At 38.8% G+C, this 21,681-nt stretch overlaps 3 protein-coding genes across 3 annotated transcripts; 2 read left to right on the top strand and 1 right to left on the bottom strand.

Annotated features, from left to right (window-relative positions):
- Positions 1–723: 723 nt before the first annotated feature.
- LOC115990868 lies at positions 724–4,218 on the bottom strand. Its single transcript, XM_031114639.1, has 4 exons — positions 1,964–4,218; positions 1,542–1,856; positions 1,374–1,458; positions 724–1,293 (listed from the first exon to the last, which is right to left on the bottom strand). Exons 1-4 carry the CDS (start codon positions 4,216–4,218, stop codon positions 724–726), a joined length of 3,225 nt encoding a protein of 1,074 aa, XP_030970499.1.
- Positions 4,219–14,805: 10,587 nt separating this feature from the next.
- LOC115990867 lies at positions 14,806–15,747 on the top strand. The gene is made up of 3 exons (XM_031114638.1): positions 14,806–14,967; positions 15,070–15,204; positions 15,334–15,747. Exons 1-3 carry the CDS (start codon positions 14,806–14,808, stop codon positions 15,745–15,747), a joined length of 711 nt encoding a protein of 236 aa, XP_030970498.1.
- Positions 15,748–18,118: 2,371 nt separating this feature from the next.
- LOC115990865 (receptor-like protein kinase FERONIA) lies at positions 18,119–19,303 on the top strand. Its single transcript, XM_031114637.1, has one exon. It carries the CDS (start codon positions 18,119–18,121, stop codon positions 19,301–19,303), a length of 1,185 nt encoding a protein of 394 aa, XP_030970497.1.
- Positions 19,304–21,681: the final 2,378 nt, after the last annotated feature.

Below are 21,681 nucleotides of genomic sequence, written 5' to 3'. Positions count from 1 at the left end.
ACTATTAAATTTATTTGTTTTAAATGTTAATAAAAATTATTATTATTATTAGCGGTAATCTCGAAACGATACACCGATATTAATCGGTACCGAAATATATTGTTTTCAAAGCTACACCGAAACGGTCTCCAGTACGATGTTGACCCCTTTGGTTTGGATTGGCGTTTTGCGTTTTGGTGTGAACAGTAATCTAGAAAATTGAAATGCTGACGTGGTATTTAAAAATGTCAAATAATTATACTAATACATTCTTTCTTTTAAAACAAATCCATAATTGTCAAAATCTAAAAAGTGCATAATGCAATAAAAAATATTAAAACTTCTGCAAAATAGAATAAAAAATATTAAAACGTCTACTTGAAAGCTATAATATCCTTCACCAAACTTGAAAACATAAATATTGGAAAATCAGTCATCATTTGAGTCAGTATTCTCCTTTTGAGAGCCATCTGAGTCATTTTCCTCCTTAAAGCCATCTTCTGTGTTTTTGTCCACATTTTTATTTCCTCCTACAGCATTGGTCTGCAATATTTTGATTAAACTAAATAAGTATACAAAAAAATTATTACTATGCCAGTTATATTTATAATACATAATAAAGATATTGAAACGTATTACAACATCCTTAAGAAAATAGCAAAAAATATTAATGTTGATTATACTGAAAAATATATAAACATACTTGTGTAGTAGGTTCTTGCATAGAATTAAAGCCCATCTATTCTAGTTCATCTCATCATCTTCTTCATTTGCTCCAGCCACATGTGTATTGAATCTTTGAACCTCTTCTTCTTGATAAGGCTCTTCTTCATTTGCTGGCATGTCATAAAGATTTCTTGGCTTGGTCTCAATCACAGTGCTCCATGCTAGATCTTTTATACAACTTACATAGTAAACTTGTATTGCTTGACACGCTAACACAAATGGCTCTTGTGTGTTTAGCTTACGTGTTCTATTAATACTAGTGATCCCATGACGATCTAGCTTATAACCAATTCCTTCTCGAGCTACATCATACCAATCACATTTAAACAAAACAACAGAATTCCCCTTTGTGTAACGGAGTTCGATGATGTCTGTTATCAATCCATAATAAGACATATTTTGATATTCCCCTTTCACCATAACACCACTATTTTGTGTTTTTTTACCATCATCACGTAGTTTAGTACGAAACCTAAACCCATTGACATTGTAACAAGGGTAGTGTGTAGCTCGTTTATCTGGACCCCAAGCCAATGATCGCACATGCTCGTCAACTTGCTCGTTTCCATCATTATAAAGTTTTGTGATCTGCAAATATATATAAATAATGTAAGATTCATGCTTTAATTTTTTTTTTTTTTTAAATGGAAGAACCAATGTGATTGTACCCTTTCTTTGAACGAACAAATGAACTCATGTCTAGGCATCTCGTCAACATTGACACCCAAGTCTACAAGGATGTTCCTATGTTCTCTACATATAAGATATCATAATAGTCAATCTTCAAAGTTTATACAAGAATATTAAAGAGTTGATGTACAAGAAGTAAGTCTTACTGAACAAGGGGCTCGATCTCATCACAATTTTGTAGGACATAAAGCGATGCTACATAATAATCAGTGTTGTTTAACTCTCGAACTACACTCTTCCCATAAGGGCGGCCTCTCCTAGAGAATATGGGTAATCGAGGGGTATCATCACATGTTGCTGGACATTGATCATCATTTCGCTCAGGTCGATTAAATATTGTTTCGATCCCAATTAGATACCGTGAGCAAAATGTTAGACATTCATCTGCCACATACCCTTCTGCAATCGACCCTTCTGGGTGTGCCTTGTTACGAACATAACCCTTGAGCTTACACAAATACCTATTGATGCATCAAATTAATATGAGTAATTAAAAAAAAAAAAACTATATTGCAAATAATATCTCAATTTAACTTTCACTTATAAAAAAAAAAAAAAATCATTTTACCTTTCAATCGGATACATCCATCGATATTGCACTGGACCGGCAACTTTAGCTTCCCAAGGTAGATGAATTGGCAAGTGTACCATTACATCAAAGAAAGCAGGTGGAAAAATTCTTTCTAACTTACAAAGAATTATAGGAATTGTGTGCTCCATATGCTCCAAGTCCTCCAACCGTAAAACTTTAGAGCATAATTCTTTTAAAAAATTGCTAAGCTTGATCAAAGCATCAGATACCTTTTTAGGTAATAATTCACGCACTACAAGAGGGAGTAATCTCTCCATGAAGACATGACAGTCATGAGTTTTCATACCAAAAATCTTCTGTTCTCCTACATTCACACACCGAGACAAATTTGCAGAGTAACCATCCGGAACCTTTAGATTTTGCAACCACTGAAACACAGCCTTTTTCTCATCTTTTGAGAGTGTATAACAAGCACGAGGAAAAGTAGTCTTCCCATCTTCAGGATGAAGTTCCTTTCGTATACCCATCATTTTTAGATCGAGCCTAGCATTTAAGGAATCTTTACTTTTCTTATCAATATCTAATACTGTCCCCATCACACTATCACATATATTTTTCTCAATGTGCATCACATCCAAATTATGACGCAATAACAATGTTCTCCAATACGGCAAATCAAAGAAAATACTATGCTTCTTCCAATTGTGGCACTTTCCACGCCCAGGTAACCTTTTCCTTTTAACGGCCTTGCCTAGTGTTATTGGTGGCAGAGTACCAAGTTGATTCAGCACATCATCACCAGATAATCGTTTTGGTGCCCCTTTTCTCTCTCTCTTACCATCAAATTGTGCTTTTTGTGATCGCCATTTATGGTCAGGAGGAAGAAATCGACGATGACCCATATAGCACATTTTGCTACCATGCTTTAACCTATGATGAGAAGTCTCACTACCACAGCAAGGGCATGCAAGATTCCCTTGTGTACTCCAACCCGAGGTATAAGCGTACGCAGGAAAGTCATTGATAGTCCACATTAATGCAACTCTCATTTGAAAGTTTTCCTGCGTTGAAGCATCATAGGTTTCAGCACCCTTTTCCCATAATTCTTTTAACTCATCAATTAATGGCCTTAAAAATACATCGATATCATTGCCAGGACCCTTTTGGCCCGGAATAAGTAGAGACATGAATAGGTAAGGCTCTTTCATACACATCCACGGGGGAATGTTGTAAGGGAATACGACAACAGGCCAACAACTATAGCTAACACTCATGTTTCCAAAAGGATTAAATCCATCGGTAGCTAACCCAAGCCTTACATTGCGAGGATCTGAGGAAAAGGACTCATGAGTTCGATCAAATGATTTCCAAGCCTCAGCGTCTGCGGGATGCCTTAGTACTTCATCATTAGAACGATTCTCATGGTGCCATCTCATGTCTGGAGCTGTTTTTGATGACATAAATAATCTTTGTAGCCTCGGCTTAAGAGGAAAATATCGCAATACCTTCCATGGGACTTTTTTAGCATCCCTTTTACCACCCTTGCTATTCAACTTCCATCTTGAGATCCGACAAACTGAGCACTTATCTGCTTCCGAATGCTCCTTGTAATATAGCATACAATCATTTTTGCATGCATCGATCTTTTCATAGTTTAGACCAAGATCACTCACAATCTTCTTTGCCCCATAGTGGGATATGGGCAATTTTTCACACATTGGAAATGCATCCTTCAGTAGCTCCAGCAAAATTGTGAATGAGTTGTTGCTCCATGAATTCTTGCACTTTATGTGCATTAATTTGACAATGAAGGACAAATTGGAATACTTTTTACATCCCAAATAAAGTGGTTGATCTGCCTCTTCAACCAATCTATAAAACTCCTTTGCTTCTTCATTTGGATCTTGCGATTCACTCCCACTTGTTTCCTCAACATCTCTCATACGAGGATAAGCATCTCGTATCATATTATGGATATCATCAATATTTTGTTCATCATCACTACTATTATCCTCATTCTCATCACTACCTTCATCGTCCTCATCACTATTTCCCTCTCCATGGAGATGCCATCTAGTATAATCACGCCTCATCCCTTTCCATAAGAGGTCTCTTGTAACCTCAACTCGTGTTCTTCTATATCTATTGTTACAATCATTACAAGGACATTTTATCTTCATATCTTCATCTTTAATACGTTGAAATGCATAATCAACAAACTCTGTTACTCCATTTATATATTCCTCACATGACCTACTAGAAAGATTGATCCAAGATTTATCAACCGGCATTATATCTACACCCTTCAAAAATGACATAAATATTAACAATTATTCTTGTCTAAATTGTAATAAATATGCTTATTATAAAAGTTAAAAATAAAAGTACTAAATTAACAACACCATCTATGAATATATTGTAAACTAACTAACATGAAAAACTTAATTAAATTTTAAAGGTCCACTAATTTAATTAAATAATTATATACAAATAACAGTATCTGACCAAAAAAGAGACGGCTAAAAGAAACTAATAATTTCTTCATTATTAACTCACACAAAAAATTCACATATTCAAAACATATATATATATATATATATATATATATATGCACACTTTACTTTCTGCCACCTGCCACTTAGTTCACTTTTGAGATAAGGACAAAACTAAATAACCATCTAAATCAAATCACCTAGGCTTCTATGGATACCATTATATATATATATATATATATATATATTTATATTTATATATATTTTCCCTACCACCTGCCACCATTATAATCTTTTGAGATGATAACTCCAAGTACAGTTAGGCACAAGGCCTTATGGGAAAAACAACCATTATTTCTTTTCTTTTTAATTTTCTTTTTCATGATGGCATGTCAGTACTCAAAGGCTAGGCGCAAAAGGTTTTTTCTTTTTCATCAAGTCCCTACTTCGGCATTATTACTGCAGATTTTTCTATGCTCAATCACTTAGGCTATTTGGTAAAGCATTTTAAATATATATTTTTAATTTTTAAATAATATTATATATATTTTTATATATATTTTTTCATTTATACATATTTAAAAAAAAAAAACAAATAATATTACAATAAATTCCTCTACATGACCTTAATCTTTTTCTATTCCTTTGTGCGTTAAGCGTGGAGAGAAGCCACAAATTTTTCTTAACGAACTGCTAAAGTTTAGAGCCAAAAAAAGAAAAGAAAAAGAAAGATGCTAAAGTTACTTTTACTGGAACACATATATTATTATATATTCACAACACAAATACTATAATTAAAGCTTCACCAAACACTCATATCATTGAAAAGTGGTCAATAATACCATTCATCAAGTCCCCTGAAGTTTCACAGTCAAAAAATTATTCAAACGGTACACTAATAATCAATATTATATTATTAAATATCCACCACACAAATACATGAGCACCACCATCCTTTCAAATATATTTTTTTAATAAAACCAATTTCAGCCATTCATTCACTAGCTTTTTGGCTCAGCAGCACCCAACCATCCTCTATCACTAGGGTCCGTTTGGATACAGCTGAAAACTGAAAACTGAAAAATACTGTAGCGAAATAATTTTTAAATGTGTGAATAGTATTGTGGGACCCATTTTTAATGAAAAAGTTGCTGAAAAGTGAAATTTGTGGGTCCATGAACAGTACACGATGTGCTGTGATTGGTCCAAAAAAATTTGAAAAGTCAAAGTTTGCGGCTACTGTTCATTGAACAGTGCATGAACAGTAGCCGCAACACCCAAAACGCGTGAAAAAAAAAAAAAAAAAAAAGCAAACGCAGGATTGGGCAGAAAACGCCTAATCCAAATCTATATATCTATTGGATTCATTTAACAAGAACGCTGCAGTATTATTTCAAATTGTACAAAAAACTAAAGTTCAGAGAAAGAGAGTGAGAGAGAGTAAGTGATACCAGTGGCTTAGCAAGGCAATTGGATTCTGGCAAGTATGGAGAACGATGGTGTAGAGATAAGCAAAGATACTGACGGCACAAGAAAGTAACTATAAGACAGTGTTGTGTTTTTTATTTTTTTATTTTTCTATTTTTTGGTTTTTGTACTGAAAATTAGGGATTTGTTGAGGAAGACAGATTTGGGCTTTTTTTGTTTTGTTTTGTGATTAGGGATAGGTTTACTTGAAAGGAATTTCCTATATTTTTTGGGTTTTTTAACCCCCTTTTTTTTTTGAGAAGATGGGTTTTTTTCCATTGTTGTACTAACTTTGTTTTCTTTTTTGAATTTTTTTTGACAAATTTATAAGGGTCAATTATAAAATTTTAAAGTAAAAATTAATTTTTTTTTGGATGATCTGAATTTTAAATTTTTTGTTGCCAAATTCTAAATTTTGAGTGGGGGTGAGGGTAGGAGGGAAGGGGTGGCGGTGAAGGAAAAAAAAATTTGCTGCCAAATTATAAAGTATATATTATTTCTTTTAAAGCAAATTAACTATTTATGACAGTTAGCATGTTTGTCGTAAATACAAACTCAATTAGATAAAAAAATAATAATTGCGATGGATAAATGTTGTCACTAATGTGAAAAGTAAGGGGCAATTTTTCCTCCAAAATATTTTAACATTTTCGATGGCTTCCTATCTGTCATTGATACCTTTTTTATATTTACGATGGAATCATATTTGTCGCAAATAATAACATCATAAAAAATATATATTTTGCATTTTCGATGCACAAAGGCCGTCACAAGTGTTAATAGTGTCGATGGTGTTTCTTCTGTCGTTGTAAATAATACCCTCTTTTATATTTACGATGGAAGATGGTTTGTCGCAAATACTAATACCACAAAAAATATATATTTTGCATTTTCGATGTACCAAAGCCGTCACAAGTGTTAATAGTTTCGACGGTTTTTGTTTAGTCGTCATAAATAATACCTTATTAGCGACAAATATTTTTATGCCGTCGTAAAAGGTAAGGCGGGAACATTTCCCTCCAAAAAAAATCACATTTTCGACAAAAATAATAGGCATTTTCGACAGACTTATTTTGTCATCACAAATGTGTTGATATTTGACGAGACATTGTCGATGGAAGAAACTTGCCGTCGAAAAAGCTAGTTTTTACGATGGCTTTTTGTAATCGTCAAAAAAGTTTCGTCGCAAATAGCAATGTTTTTTGTAGTGATTAATGCGGCCAGAACGTTAGTTGGGTGCATTCAATGTGGAGGTGACAGCTTCTCCTTGAATTGCTCCTACACCATACCCCCGTGTGTGTCCTATTGTACTCGTCCTTTCTTCTGGGGGTGCTCTGGGAAGCTGCCTTTCATGGCGTGCCGTTCTTTCCTTCTGGGGTCTGGAATGCCGAGGACAGCATCGTCCTCAGCAACATCTCTAGGCCATTTGGGCTTTCTTTGTACGTCCTCGGACATTTTTCCCTCCTCGGCGGGGGCCTTGGGCCCAGTACAAAGTGGGCCGGGGTCGTCAAGCTCTTTGGCCCCACAGGATACATGGTGCAAAGTTGAACTCTAATATATATATATATATATATATATATATATATATATATATACACACTAGACTCATCACACACGCTTTGCGTGTGCAATAATGCTCTTTTTTATTATTATTTTTTTTTTGGTTTAGTGTTATAATGTTTAAAAGTGTTATATAGATAACTATTTGTATTTTTTTTTTTTTTTTAAGAAAGAGGTAAGACAATGTAAAATAATGTTTAAAAATGAGATAAAGATAGTGTCCATATAGAGGAAAAGACTTAAAATTTAGGAACAGTAAATTACTCTTTTAACCAATTTGTATTTTATAATTTAAAATTATTTAACTAAAAGATCGGGGTATTTTAGAGAGTTTAAGAAATTGTGTAAGGATATTTTAGTACGCAAAATGTTGAAACCCAAATAAGAAATCCTGTTACTAATAGTGTGTGTGTATGTGTGTATAACCTCGTGCATATGCACGGGTCCAATTAAAAACAATCACAATTACATAGTTTAAATTATATATTTTTATAAGAAAAGATTCAAATTATACATAGTGTTAACTTACACATTTTTTAAACCATATATTTCTAAAATATCTAATGGTTTCTCATTATATATATATATATATATATATATATATATATATATATGATTTAGAATTTAATTGAATTTAAACTTTTTATTTTTTGTACCCAATAATTCATTTGTTACAAAAAAGTTTACATTCAATAATTTACTTGGCACAAAAATTAAATAGGACACATGGCACAAAATTAGACTCCAATTGAAATTTTATTTGGATTCTAATTTGATTTTCTCTCAATTTTGGCTTTTAATATTGTAAGGACTCGATTTGTGACGACCCATAATAATGTTGGGTTCGCACGTAAAAAGGCCCAAACAATATCATTTATAGAGTGTGGGTTTGAAAGGTTAGGCCTTGATCACCAGACAGTGATTTTTTCGTGGTGTTCATACATAATTAAATCGTGTTCGCTCTAGGAGTCTTTCTCCTAGAGGCGGGCTGGGAGGCTTTGGTTTTTGGCCATTTTTCCCAGCCTCTTTTTTGGTGCATTAACCTTCACATTATATAGCCTTTCTTGGTTGATCTTAGCCCTCCACTTGTTGATCAGGCAGGTGCCTACTTCTGTACTCGTCCCATCAGTTGTCCCTCCTTGCTTTCTGTTAGTTGCGATGATCGAAGTCACCCTGTCCAGGCGTCTTTTCTCATTAACATGGTCAGGACGCTAGCGGGTGCATTTAATGCGGAGATGACGTATTTACCCTGAACCAGTTTCACACCGTACCCCCATGTGGGTCCCATTCTACTCGCATTTCCTTCAGGGGGCTTTTTGGGGGCAGCCATCATCGAGACATTGCTCTTCTCCTTGAAGTCCTAGAGTGCCGAGGACAGGGTCATCCTCGGCTGTTCCACTCGACACTTCGGCCTTTCCTCATTCATCCTCGACAAATACCCTCCTCGGCACGGGCCCCGGGCCCTAATAGAGCGTGGGCCGGATCACAAGTTCCCTGGCCCCACAAATATGTATATAGATTTTTTGTCAATCTCAACCGTGAAGTTTTTTATTTTGTCAATTATTTTTTCTATTGAGAGGCATTTTTGTTGATAATATAAATTTAATATAAAATTACGTAGTGATTTTTTATCCCAATTCTTTAAGCCTAACTCTAGAATTGGGATGTTTTGATCTCATTTTTTTCCATAAACAATAATGGGTGTTTTTTTTTTTTGGAGTTAATTTTTAACTTCTAACCATAAGATATAGTTAGATTTCAGTTAGTTCAATTAGTAAAGTTTCTGATAGTTGAATATATTAAACATTTATCATATAATCATTTCGTTAGTACACATAATATAATATATATATGTGGGTCCGAGAACTCTGCCGTCCGGCCCAAACCCTGTCTGGGCCCAAGGCCCGTGCCGAGGAGATACCTTGCTGAAGACGAGTGATCAGTGGCCGAGGTAGCAAGGGAGACGGCTGAGGACTTACCCTGTCCTCGGCATTCCATAGCTTCAACGGGAAGACCAACATTCTGATATAGGCAATCCCCAAACAGCCCCCTCAAGGGGATGTGAACGGAAAGGGGCCCATAGGGAAGCAAGGCGTGAACTCGAACCAAGGAAAGCGCGTCCCACCCCCTTCAGTAAATGCACCTGCCAATACCCAGAGCTGGTTAATGAGAAAAGACGTTTGGGCGGTACAAACGTCGACCCATGCAACTAATAGAAAGTTAGATGGGACAGTTGATGGGATGGATACCGAAGTGAGCTCCTGCCTGACCTACAAGTGGAGGGTCAGGATCAACCAAGACGGATATATAATAAAAAGGAAGGCGCACCAAGGGGGGGGGTTGGGAAAAATGGCCAGAAACCAGAGCCTCCCAACCCACCTCCAGGAGAAAGACTCCAGGGGTGAAGGAAAACCGAAACTTGTATGTACACCACGAAAAGCCCACCGCCTGTCAACCAAGGCCTAGCCTTCCAAACCCACGCTCTACAAATGATATTGTTAGGGGCCTTTTCACGCGCGAACCCGACACTGTTACGGTCCGCCACGAAACGCGTCCTTACAATATATATATATAATCAATTACAAATTTATTTGCAATGATTGAGATAATTTAGACTTTACCATGGTGCAAGAAATGTCATTCAATTATTTGTTTGTCCACTTGAGGAAGATATTTTGAAGATTTGACCTTCCGGCAGGGTGCCTCCAGCTCGATGTTATACACGAGCCACTAAGACCAAGGGATCAAAGTGATAATTAATGTAATTGCTCTCAAAAAAAAAAAAAAAAAAAAAAAAAAAGTGAATAAGCACAACACAATTCCGTAATCTAATCTGGTAGCTAAATCACTAACTTTAACCCTCTAGTTGTATCAGACTTGATCTACACACTCCCAATACAAAAGCCAGCCTGTCCGAAAGAAAAACCAATCACACCTTTTTTGATTGGTTTTTCTTTCGGACTAGTGTAGTCTCTTTCTTTTGAAAAGTTAATGGCTTCTTTGTTGTAGAGGTCCCAGTTTCGATGATGGAATATTTTCTTACTTTAGAAAAGAAAAGTGCCGCTAGGATTGCTTGCTTTCAATCACGCTGGACTGGATGGAGACCCTAGAGAGGAGTCCAGCCACAAATTTCTCTTGTTTATCGGCATGTATGCTGGATGTAACACACTGACTGATTTGCTAAACCTGACTAATTCATTGATTTTATGGGAGCATTTTGGTAAAAACATATCTTCAAGATTCATTAATTTTATAAGCCAATCCGTCACAAAACCAATCCTTCTTATAATACCTATCACTTTTCAAATATATAACATAAGAGTCAGGATTATTCATACAAAGATTCATTCAAAATTAAAAAAAGCCTCAAAAATATCATTATAAGGTACGCATTTTACATTTCAGTCTGTTAGACAGAACACAAATCAAGCTTTACATGTATTTCACCACCGATTGAGCACAGAAAATGCACATAATTCAAACTAATTTTCTTTTCTTTTCTTTTTTTGACCAGCACCTCTTGCACTGACATGAACAATCCCGTGAACAGTGCATTAAGGCAAAGTTATAGTATTTTCAGCAGTGAATATTAACTCAGAAATTTTCTTTTTAATTATTTTTAGCAATAAGTTTTCAGTTTTCAGTAAAATAAACGATATCCAAATAAACTCATCATGTGAAATAGGTTAATTACAACAATTCATGTACCAACGTAAGGAACTTGGGCTAGCACGACTTTGATTGTGGGTTCAAGTCCTTACTCTAACAAGTTATTGGTGCTCCTTATACCCCTATATATTGCTTTCATAATAGGAGTCTAGTTGGAAGCAGTTACGAAATTATGGTGGTTAAGAGGTACTAGAGTAATGACCATGTATGGAAGTCAGATTTTCGCCCCTATCTATTTTTTCAATTGCGAAAATAACTACTAATCATGTCAAATACATTCTATCCACCACTCGTTTAACATTCATTAACAGCCTAGCACCAAGACTAGTCTGTTCTAGAATGCTGGATGTAACACCCTTGGAACGGACTTTTACATCTATTATGATGAGAAGCAACAAATTGGAATGGATTCGTTGTATCTTGTCGTTTTCCTTTTGGACCGTAGCGTAGGCTCTTTCTTTTGAAAAATTTAGCTCTCCAATGCACTAAAGTCAACACAATATAAACACGCATCTGACTTTTATATTATATAAACATTGGAAACAATATAAACCCGCATACTGTATACACATTGGAAACAATATAAACCCGCATCTGACTTGTATATTATATACACATTGGAAACAATATAAACCCGCATACTATATACACATTGGAAACAATATAAACCCGCATCTGACTTTTATATTTGTAAGGACACGATTAGTATCAAACCACAACAGGGTTGGATTCGCACGTAAAAAGGTCCATATAATATTATTTGTAGAGCGTGGGTTTGAAAGGCTAGGCCCTGGTCACCAGACGATGGGTTTTCCGTGGTGTTCATACATGGTTAGGTTCTCTTCATCCCTAGAGTCTTACTCCTGGAAGTGGGCTGGGAGGCTCTGGTTTTTGGCCATTTTTTCCCAGCCCCTTTTTGGCGTAACTCCCTTTTTCCTTATGTAGTCCATCTTGATTGATCCTAGCCCTCCACTTGTTGGTCGGGCAGATGTTTATTTCAGTATCCATCCCATCAATTGTCCCCTCTTACTTTTTACTAGTTACTAAGATCGAAACTTACACCGTCCAAACATCTTTTCTCATTAATCGGATCTGGACGTTGGCAGGTGCATTTAATGCGGAGGGGACGTACCTTCCTTGAGCCTGCTACGCACCGTACTTCCACGTGGGCTTTATTCCATTCACATCTCCTTCAAAGGACTGTTTGGGGATAGTCTTCACTAGGACGATGGTCTTCTCATTGAAGCCTTGGGGTGCCGAGGACAGGGTAATCCTCAGCCGCTCCCCTTGGCACCCCGGCCATCGACCTTTCGTCCTCGGCACAAGACATCCTCGGCACGGGCCTCGGGCCCAGACAGAGTTTGGGCCGGATTGTAAACTTCTCGGCCCCACAATAGCCCCTCAAAATCCTGCTATCCGTCTCCTCGGACGGATAGGAGGGTTTTGATGACGTCAAGTACCCGCTCACGCCTGTTAGTCCTAGTCACCCATCGGTTCCCGAGGCTTTTCATCTGCCCGAGACACGTTCCTAACGCGCTTGGAAGGAGAAACGTGGCCTCATTAAATATAGGCGGCTTCGTGCTTCCCACGTTCAACGGTATGATGGAAATCGAACGGTGGTGATCTTCTGGCCTCTTTGGGCGGGAAAAAGGTGGGCAGTTACCCTAGAAAGTATAAAAGATTTTTTCTCTGGGGATGGATCAGTCTCTTCAGTTCTGCACTTAAGAGTTTTAGTGCGTGTATTGTGGGTTCATCTGAACTTCCGCCCAAATTCAAGTCTATCTCAAGCACATAAAGCCTATCCGAAGCGTAATTCTTCTCTTATGTAAGTTCCCTACCTCCGTTAACTCGTACTTTTTCTTTTCTGGGTTTATTTCTCCTTGGCTCTCTTCTCTTTCTCGTCGCGAGTCGGGTTTGTCTAGTAAATCACAAAAATGACTAAACTTAGACTGAGGAAATTAGTCGATACTGAAGAGGCGATGAATAAGTTCATCGTTGATTATAGGATTCCCCCCAACGTAAGTCTGAAGCACTGTAAGATGGGGGAATGGCACTACAGAAGGGATACGGGCTCGGTTGTAATTCCCGTCCTCGCCTTTGTAGAGGGAGGTATGAGAATCCCTATGGGACCAGTGACGAGGGGTTACCTCAGACATTTCCGTTTAGCCCCCACCCAGTGTGTCGGCAACGTTTTTAAGATTCTGGGTTGCGTAGACGCTTTAAATGAGAAGATGGGGTTAAGACTGACCTATCATGATGTGAACTGGTGTTATAACCTTCAAAAATTGAAGGGGAAAATTTATTACATGAAGTCGAGGGACGAAAGGGTTCGATTAATCCAGTACCTCCCTGACTCCAACAAGGGGCTGAACAAGGATTTCCTTATCGTCTCTAGGGAATGGCACGATGGCGACCCGTGCCCCACAGTAGAAGGAGAACCAGGTGGGGTACTAGGAATGGAAGGATGATGACCCTTTACGCCACTCTAATTTAATGTTAGTTCGGTGACTGACCAAGCATACGTGTTTGTCTTTTTTGTAGATCCACACGCCCACAGGCGACATTTTCACTTAGTCAACCGGGCGGACTTGGAGACCGTTTTACAAGCGGCAGTTTTCGTAAATGACAAAGACGGTCAAGTCCGAGTAGCTCACAAAATACTAGGGTACCCTCCCGTTCAGAAGTCATTTGCGGACGCAAGGCACGTGATCAGCACCCGCCGTCCTTGGCTTCCAAAAATTACCGTAGTTGAAACTGGATTTTTAATCTCCCAGGAGCTAGCCGTCCCCGAGAACATCCCACAGGCAAGCCCCTCCTCGCCTCATCAAGCAGCAGAGGACGAAGGCGAGCCAGATCGGTCCGAGGAAGGTTTTGGGGCATTTGATCTTATCTGTCAATCCGAGGATCCTTCTGGTGATATAGGTGACCCAACCCTGTCCGAGGCGGAACTGTCATTGATAGGCACCTCTTCTCAAGCTGAAATGGGACTCAAGAGAAAACCCTTGACCCCCCTTCTCCAACTCCTCGAGGGTCAGCCTGGGAAGGATACGCAGGAAACGCCGCAACCCGAGGCTCCTCCCCTACCCCCTCGGCCTCAGGTTATACAAACCAGTCCTCTTCTGCCAAATCACAGCCGCAGCCCCCTCGCCCCGAACCTCCTGCCTCCTCCCAACCAGCTCGCCCTCCTCGACCCGAAGGCACTGATCCGAAAAGAAAGAGGAGTCCAAAGGGCAAGGAAGTTCTGGATAGGGGAAAATCCCCCACTCCTAAGGAGAAGGAGGAGGCTCCACGCACTAAACAACTGAAGATCGGGCCTCCAAGCAAGGGCAAAGAAACTGCAGCCCAATCCTCCCATGGCAAGGGGAAAGGGACTGACACCCAGCCCTTACCGAGTGCCTGGCTTCCTGCCCCAATGCTTCACGGGGTTCCACTACTTGAAACGGCATCCCTGAGGGACCTCGGAGATGGCGAGAGTGGCTACGTGGCAGACGCATTAGGGAGAACCATGCTGCTCCCTAATGACATGGATGAACTGAAGAAAATGAGGATGCAGGAGGTCTTCCTCAGTACTAAGAGGTAGTTGGCAATGGTAAGATTTCTTGAAACCTAAAACTGTATTAACTCTTGCCACGGGTTTGTCCCTCACTACACGCTCATCTCTCTGGACAGGCTCTCCAGGCAACCTATAGGATGGAGGAAGAAGTGAATGACAGGAGTAAAACGGCTGAGAACGAACGCAAGAGGCACATAACGACCTCGAAGACTCTTGAAGCTTCTGAGGATGAACTTGCCAAAGTCAAGGCTGACTTAACAATAACTACCCGTGAGAGGGATAACGTTTCGGCGGGTCTAGTTAGCGCCCAAAAATAGGCCAAGGACCAAACAAAGCGTGCACTTGAAGCCGATGACCAGCTGCGAATAGCCAAAGACCTGATCGAGGATTTAAATAAGCAGCTGGCCGCGGCTGTGCATGAAAAGGGAGTGGCAGAATATGCCCGTGATGAAGCCCAAAGGGCAAAGCAAGAGGCTGAGTTTGCTAGGAACGAGGCGGAGGTCGCCAAGGAAACGGCCGAGGAGGATGGTTACAATGTGGGAGTAGCCGAAACCCAGGCCACCCTTAAGGCGCAGATTCCTGGAGTGTGCAGGTTTTATTGCTCCCAAGTTTGGGAAGAAGCATTGAAGCAAGCTGGGGTGGATGCTTCATCTGATTTGTGGAAGGCGGAGAGCATATTCTACCCGGCGGCCATCCGCGAGGCCACTTCTACCAGCCCTGCAGTTACGGATGATCAACCCGGGGAAGAGGTCACCCCGTCGGAGGACTTACAGGCCAGCGGCTCCTCCAGCAAGGCGCCCAAAAAGGGAGAACTTCAGGAGGTGATAGTGATATCCCAGCATACGGATCCTGAGGCACCTAAAGAGGTTACTGAGCCTGTGGTTGGCATTCAGGTGTCTAGTACAGAGGAGCCAGCCACACTTGCCCAGCAGCCACAGGCCATTCCCCTTGCTGTGATCCCTCAGAGTACCAGTGCTGACCCTGTTCAGCCCTCCCCAGAGGGGACCATCCTTCCGGGCGTCGAAGCCGATCCCGTACCTTCTTCTCAGGACGTGACCGACGAAAAGGCAGAAAAGTAGAGGTATTGGCTAGGCTTTTGTATTCGTTTCTATTTTAACGATTAACTTGTTTCTTTTTATTTCAAAAACTTCCTAACTTATGGATGATTTGCAAGCATTTGAACATGTATATATGAAATCTTGTTTTTCCTTTTTCCTTCTGGTTACATCATTAGCTGCCCTCGTTGATACGCAATATTGTTTGTAAATTCTGCGCTGATTTATTTTAACGTGTACGAATATCTATGCATGCCATACATTTATCATCATGTTCCCCAAACCCTAGTTTACTTGCACCCGCCGAGGCTTTAGACTCATTTCTAACCCTCATTTAACGAAAGTATAGGCACCATTTTCGACGTCACGCATAGTAGCTAGGTCTTGCTTAATGCCTAATCTTCTCATCCAAGTAGTTGGTTTCCCCATAGGCTTGAGTCCGAGGACCATGCAATACCTTGGTTCTGTCCAAAACCTAGTTTTCCTCATCCAAGTAGTTGGTTTCCCCATAGGTTTGAGTCCGAGGACCATGCAATGCCTTGGTTCTATCCAAAACCTAGTTTTCCTCATCCAAGTAGTTGGTTTCCCCATAGGCTTGAGTCCGAGGACCATGCAATAACTTGATTCTATCCAAAACCTAGTTTTCCTCATCCAAGTAGTTGGTTTCCCCATAGGCTTGGGTCCGAGGACCATGCAATACCTTGGTTCTGTCCAAAACCTAGTTTTCCTCATCCAAGTAGTTGGTTTCCCCATAGGCTTGAGTCCGAGGACCATGCAATGCCTTGGTTCTGTCCAAAACCTAGTTTTCCTCATCCAAGTAGTTGGTTTCCCCATAGGCTTGAGTCCGAGGACCATGCAATACCTTGGTTCTGTCCAAAACCTAGTTTTCCTCATCCAAGTAGTTGGTTTCCCCATAGGCTTGGGTCCGAGGACCATGCAATGCCTCTCCAAGTAGTTGGTTTCCCCATAAGCTTGAGTCCGAGGACCATGCAATACCTTGATTCTGTCCAAAACCTAGTTTTCCTCATCCAAGTAGTTGGTTTCCCCATAGGCTTGGGTCCGAGGACCATGCAATGCCTTGGTTCTGTCCAAAACCTAGTTTTCTCATTGCGTGGGACCTTGGCTTTAGGGGAGTTAGCTCCTCGGCCGAGCCCCTAGAGTTATCCAAGCGATTGACGCTAGTAAACGTAGCCCCTAGTCAAGAATCATAGACCTTAGCGGAGCTTTACACTAAAACTCCATAACCAGTTGTTAAAAATGGCAAAGGAACTCTCTCAACCTACCATCTATGCCAACACACAAGCCTTCCCCACAGACGGCGCCAATTGTAAGGACACGATTCGTATCAAACCACAACAGGGTTGGATTCGCACGTAAAAAGGCCCATACAATATCATTTGTAGAGCGTGTGTTTGAAAGGTTAGGCCCTGGTCACCAGACGGTGAGTTTTCCGTGGTGTTCATACATGGTTAGGTTCTCTTCATCCCTAGAGTCTTACTCCTGGAGGTGGGCTGGGAGGCTCTGGTTTTTGGCCATTTTTTCCCAGCTCCTTTTTGGCGTAACTCCCTTTTTCCTTATATAGTCCATCTTGATTGATCCTAGCCTTCCACTTGTTGGTCGGGCAGATGTTTATTTCAGTATCCATCCCATCAATTGTCCCCTCTTACTTTTTACTAGTTACGAAGATCGAAACTTACACCGTCCAAACATCTTTTCTCATTAATCGGATCTGGACGTTGGCAGGTGCATTTAATGCGGAGGGGACGTACCTTCCTTGAGCCTGCTACGCACCGTACTTCCACGTGGGCTTTATTCCATTCACATCTCCTTCAAAGGGCTGTTTAGGGATAGCCTTCACTAGGACGATGGTCTTCTCATTGAAGCCTCGGGGTGCCGAGGACAGGGTAATCCTCAGCCGCTCCCCTTGGCACCCCGGCCATCGACCTTTCGTCCTCGGCACAAGACATCCTCGGCATGGGCCCCGGACCCAGACAGAGTTTGGATCGGATTGTAAACTTCTCGGCCCCACAATATTATATACACATTGGAATGAGTTAATTGTTTATATTTCTTCACAGAAAATCACAACATCTACTCTATTCTTTTATCTTGAGATATATAAACATTTTTATATTATATATACCCTTGAGAAAATTTTGTTACACACAAATATTACGAGTGGTTTTGAACCAAAGGTAAACGCAGAAAATATATGCAACAAACTTAGCCCATAATTAATTACCATATCTGCTCCAAGAAACAAAATAAATAAATAAACAACAGCAATAACAACAAAACTTGCTAAAATTGTTTGCAGGAGGTTCCAAAACAATAATCCTTTCCACTCCGAGTGCATCATTCTCTCGTCGTTCGTGGGCATAGGACCGAAGCGTCGATGGAAGGTATATCTCAGTCTATTTCAAAGTTATTAAGGCTGTCCGGGAAGGGAAGGTCAGACGAAAAAAAACAAAATTACTCTTCAGATCTTCCTGAGGGATTATGTCGTCGATTTTCACTCGGTGAGATCAAGAAAGCTACCAATGACTTCGCTGACGATTTATTAATTGGTGAGGGGGCTGTTGGCAAAGTCTATAAGGGATTTATTGATGACCAAGGCATAAGCGTTGCAATAAAGCGTTTGAAATACAGCTCAAGTGAGGGTGTTGGCGAGTTAACGAACGAGGTGGTGTTGCTTTGCCAGATACGCCACCCTAACCTCATCCCTCTCATCGGATATTGTATTGATAAAAGCGAACGGTGCCTTGTCTACGGATTCATGGTCAATGGAAACCCGCGCCAACACATCTTCATCTGCGGCACTGACCACGATCCCCTCCCGTGGAAACAAAGACTAGCGATTTGCATCGGAGTCGCGCGTGGACTGCACTATCTTCACACTGGGCTAAAGCATACTATTATCCACCGTGACGTGAAGATGGACAACATTCTGTTGGACGAGAAATGGGAGGCCAAGTTGGCAGATTTCGGGTTGTCCAAGATGGGTCCCCCGAGTTTGTCAAAGGCTTTAATTAGGCTCGAATCTGGAGTGAAGGGTACTCTTGGATACTTGGATCCCGATTATGCCCGGCGACAGGAGGTGACCGATAAAACCGACGTCTACTCTTTCGGTGTACTACTGTTTGAGCTACTCTGTGGCAGATCAGTATTGGATGTGAAATTGGAAAAGGAACGGGTGGATCTGGTTAGCTGGGCCCGCCGATGTAAACGAGAAGGGACCTTAAATGAGATAATTGATCCGTATCTGATGGGGAAGATAGCTCCAGAGTGTTTCAAGATTTACGTCGACATTGCGAGTTCTTGCGTGCGAGATAAGGGAAAGGATCGTCCGGCAATGGGTGAAGTGGAGGTAGGACTTGAACATTCACTGCAGTTGCAAGAGAGAGCAGATGCTGCAAGGGAGGAAGGTGAATATGACTATCCCATTGATGAATTAACCTGTAATGATTCTCCGATGGAGATGAACAGATATGGCAGAGGTGCTTCTCCGTCTACGGTTGGGAATCCTTTTTGGGATTCAGATAGCACCGAATTATCTGATTTATCACAAACAGCTAATTAAATATTAAATATAATTGGAAAAGAGCCAATTTTGATGTTTTGGAATCACCGGAGATGATAAATACCGGTGCTGAATCCTTGTAATTTGGTTGAGTTCAATGTCTTTAGAGCTTGTTTGCTGCTTGTAAACGAATTTGAGTTTCATGTAGTTTCAGACTTTTTCTTTGCTGGTTTTCTGAGATTTAAGGTCATCATGGTTAAGTTTTTTGATGAATAGGTCATTATGGTAGTACTGAGTGTCCTATGAATGGCATCATATATTATTGCAGTTTTTATTCTAATGTTTAAATAGTTTGTTGCGATTTTAAATGTCATTATAATTCTAAAATATTGTATATTTATTCTATCTTATTATTATTAGGGTCTCCATAGAAGAGAACTTTAATTTGAATCTCCTTCCCTTATTGAAAAGTAATTTTTTTTAAAAAAAAAAATAGAATTATATTATATTCGACTTTGTAGCGTAATAGCAGCATTAACTTGCAGCTGGTTTTGTTAGGTTGTAAACGAACTAACAGCTTTCGATCAAATTTAATTTGTCACTTGTAGCTTTAAATTTCCGATGATCGAAATAATCTAGATATCATATTCTTTTGCTTTGTTATTTCCATTGCCCAACAAATTGCTTTTGCTTCTCTTAAAGGAAAATTTTACCATGCATATATCAACCTATGGAATAGAGATATCACCGTCATGGAAAATGACATGCATCTGGTTGCTGCTATTCTGCATTACATACTCTGAAGGTTTAGGCCATTAATTCTAATCAAATCAATCTTAGCTTTGGCCCAAGGAAGATTAATTCAAAAAGTTGTTCCAATATGGATAATTTGAGCACCTCCTTAAAATGCAACATGATTCAACAAAGTAGTAATTGCGAGCATCAAAATTTGGACCATCAAAACTTTTTTTTTTTTTTTTTTTGATACAATGGACCACCAAAACTTAGTAATGTTATAAGCATCATACTAACTAATGCTCTTAAGATATTGATTAAGAATTCAGTTAAAGAAAGTTTTTATAAAAAAAAAATTAATATTTTAATAATTTTTTTTTATTTTTTATAAAAATAATATCAAAATTTTCTTTAATTGAATTTATAACTAATATCCTAAAAATACTTGTTAGGTCTTTCATATTATAAACAAAGGTAAACAAAAGCCAAAAAATATAATATTAATGTGCCAATAGAATTTTTCTTTTCTGACCACAGTCACGAGAAGCTTCAAATGCACCTTTACTTATAATTGTCATTCTTTTCCTTATTATATAATTTTTTATTGGGGCCCAAAGCCCAAAGCCCAACGCATCAATCCACTCTTGCATTCTGACTGATTGCTAAACACCAAAACCCTGACTAATTTATTAATTGATTGTACGGAAGCATGTCGGTAAAAACATCTTCACGCCATATTTTATATTTTTGTTTTAGATATTTGTGGTGCTGTGGTCCAAACTCGGACACTGTCGGAACAATCATGGCCGTTTCGTACGTGGATTTAAATAATAGTTTTTTAAAAAAAAATTCGTAAAATAAAAATATGGATAAATTGTGTATAATGTTATTTTTAAAATAATGTATGAATTTTTTTTTTATCTGATCAAAAGAGTGTTGACTCTTTTCTCCGATAGAAATAAATAATAATAAAAACATCGGTAAGTCTGGAAAAGTAAAAAAAAAATAAAAATGCTAGGATTAAAACTGTGTTTGGCTCAATATGAGAGCCTTTTGGTTGAATATTATAGAAAATGAAGTTTCTTTGTAATATAGATAATGTATGAACTTATTTGAAAAATAATAAGAGAGGCTAATTTCAGTAATTATGTTGCCGATATTCTGAAAAAGAAAAGGGAAAAATAAGAGAGAAATGATGATATGAGAGGGAGAGAGAGAAAAAGTAATGTATTGTCGAAATAAAAATATCTGCCCGTTAGCAAGGGTGTTAATTTCAATTTCTAACTTTTAGTTTCTTTTTGACAAGAGGGTAAAAATTAAAAATTCAGTTGTTACAGTGATAGAAACTTGGAGGAAAAGGTCTTTTATCTTAAGAACCAACCTGTAGACTGCCAAATGGTACCAAAATAATATTAGGAAACTAATATATTTATTCTAAAACTAGAAGATATTTTAAGTTAAAAAAATAAACATTTTTTTTTATTCTATACCTTCTAAAAATTAATAGTTAGGACAATTAGGAAAGTGGATTCAAACATTAAACATCTTCTTTATAGATATCAAAAGTGTCAATTAACATAACTCAATTAATATAGTTACAACAATATTGTGTACAAACTTGTCCTTTGCTTAAGGATAGGTTTTCAAAATTATCTTATTTTATAATTAAAATTTTTTGTTTTAATATTTTAATTAAAGTGTAT

This window comes from Quercus lobata, chromosome 5 (assembly GCF_001633185.2).
Source record: "Quercus lobata isolate SW786 chromosome 5, ValleyOak3.0 Primary Assembly, whole genome shotgun sequence".
NCBI lineage: Eukaryota > Viridiplantae > Streptophyta > Magnoliopsida > Fagales > Fagaceae > Quercus > Quercus lobata.
Note: the sequence above shows the minus strand (reverse complement) of the source record. Positions and strands in the feature narration are given on the sequence as shown.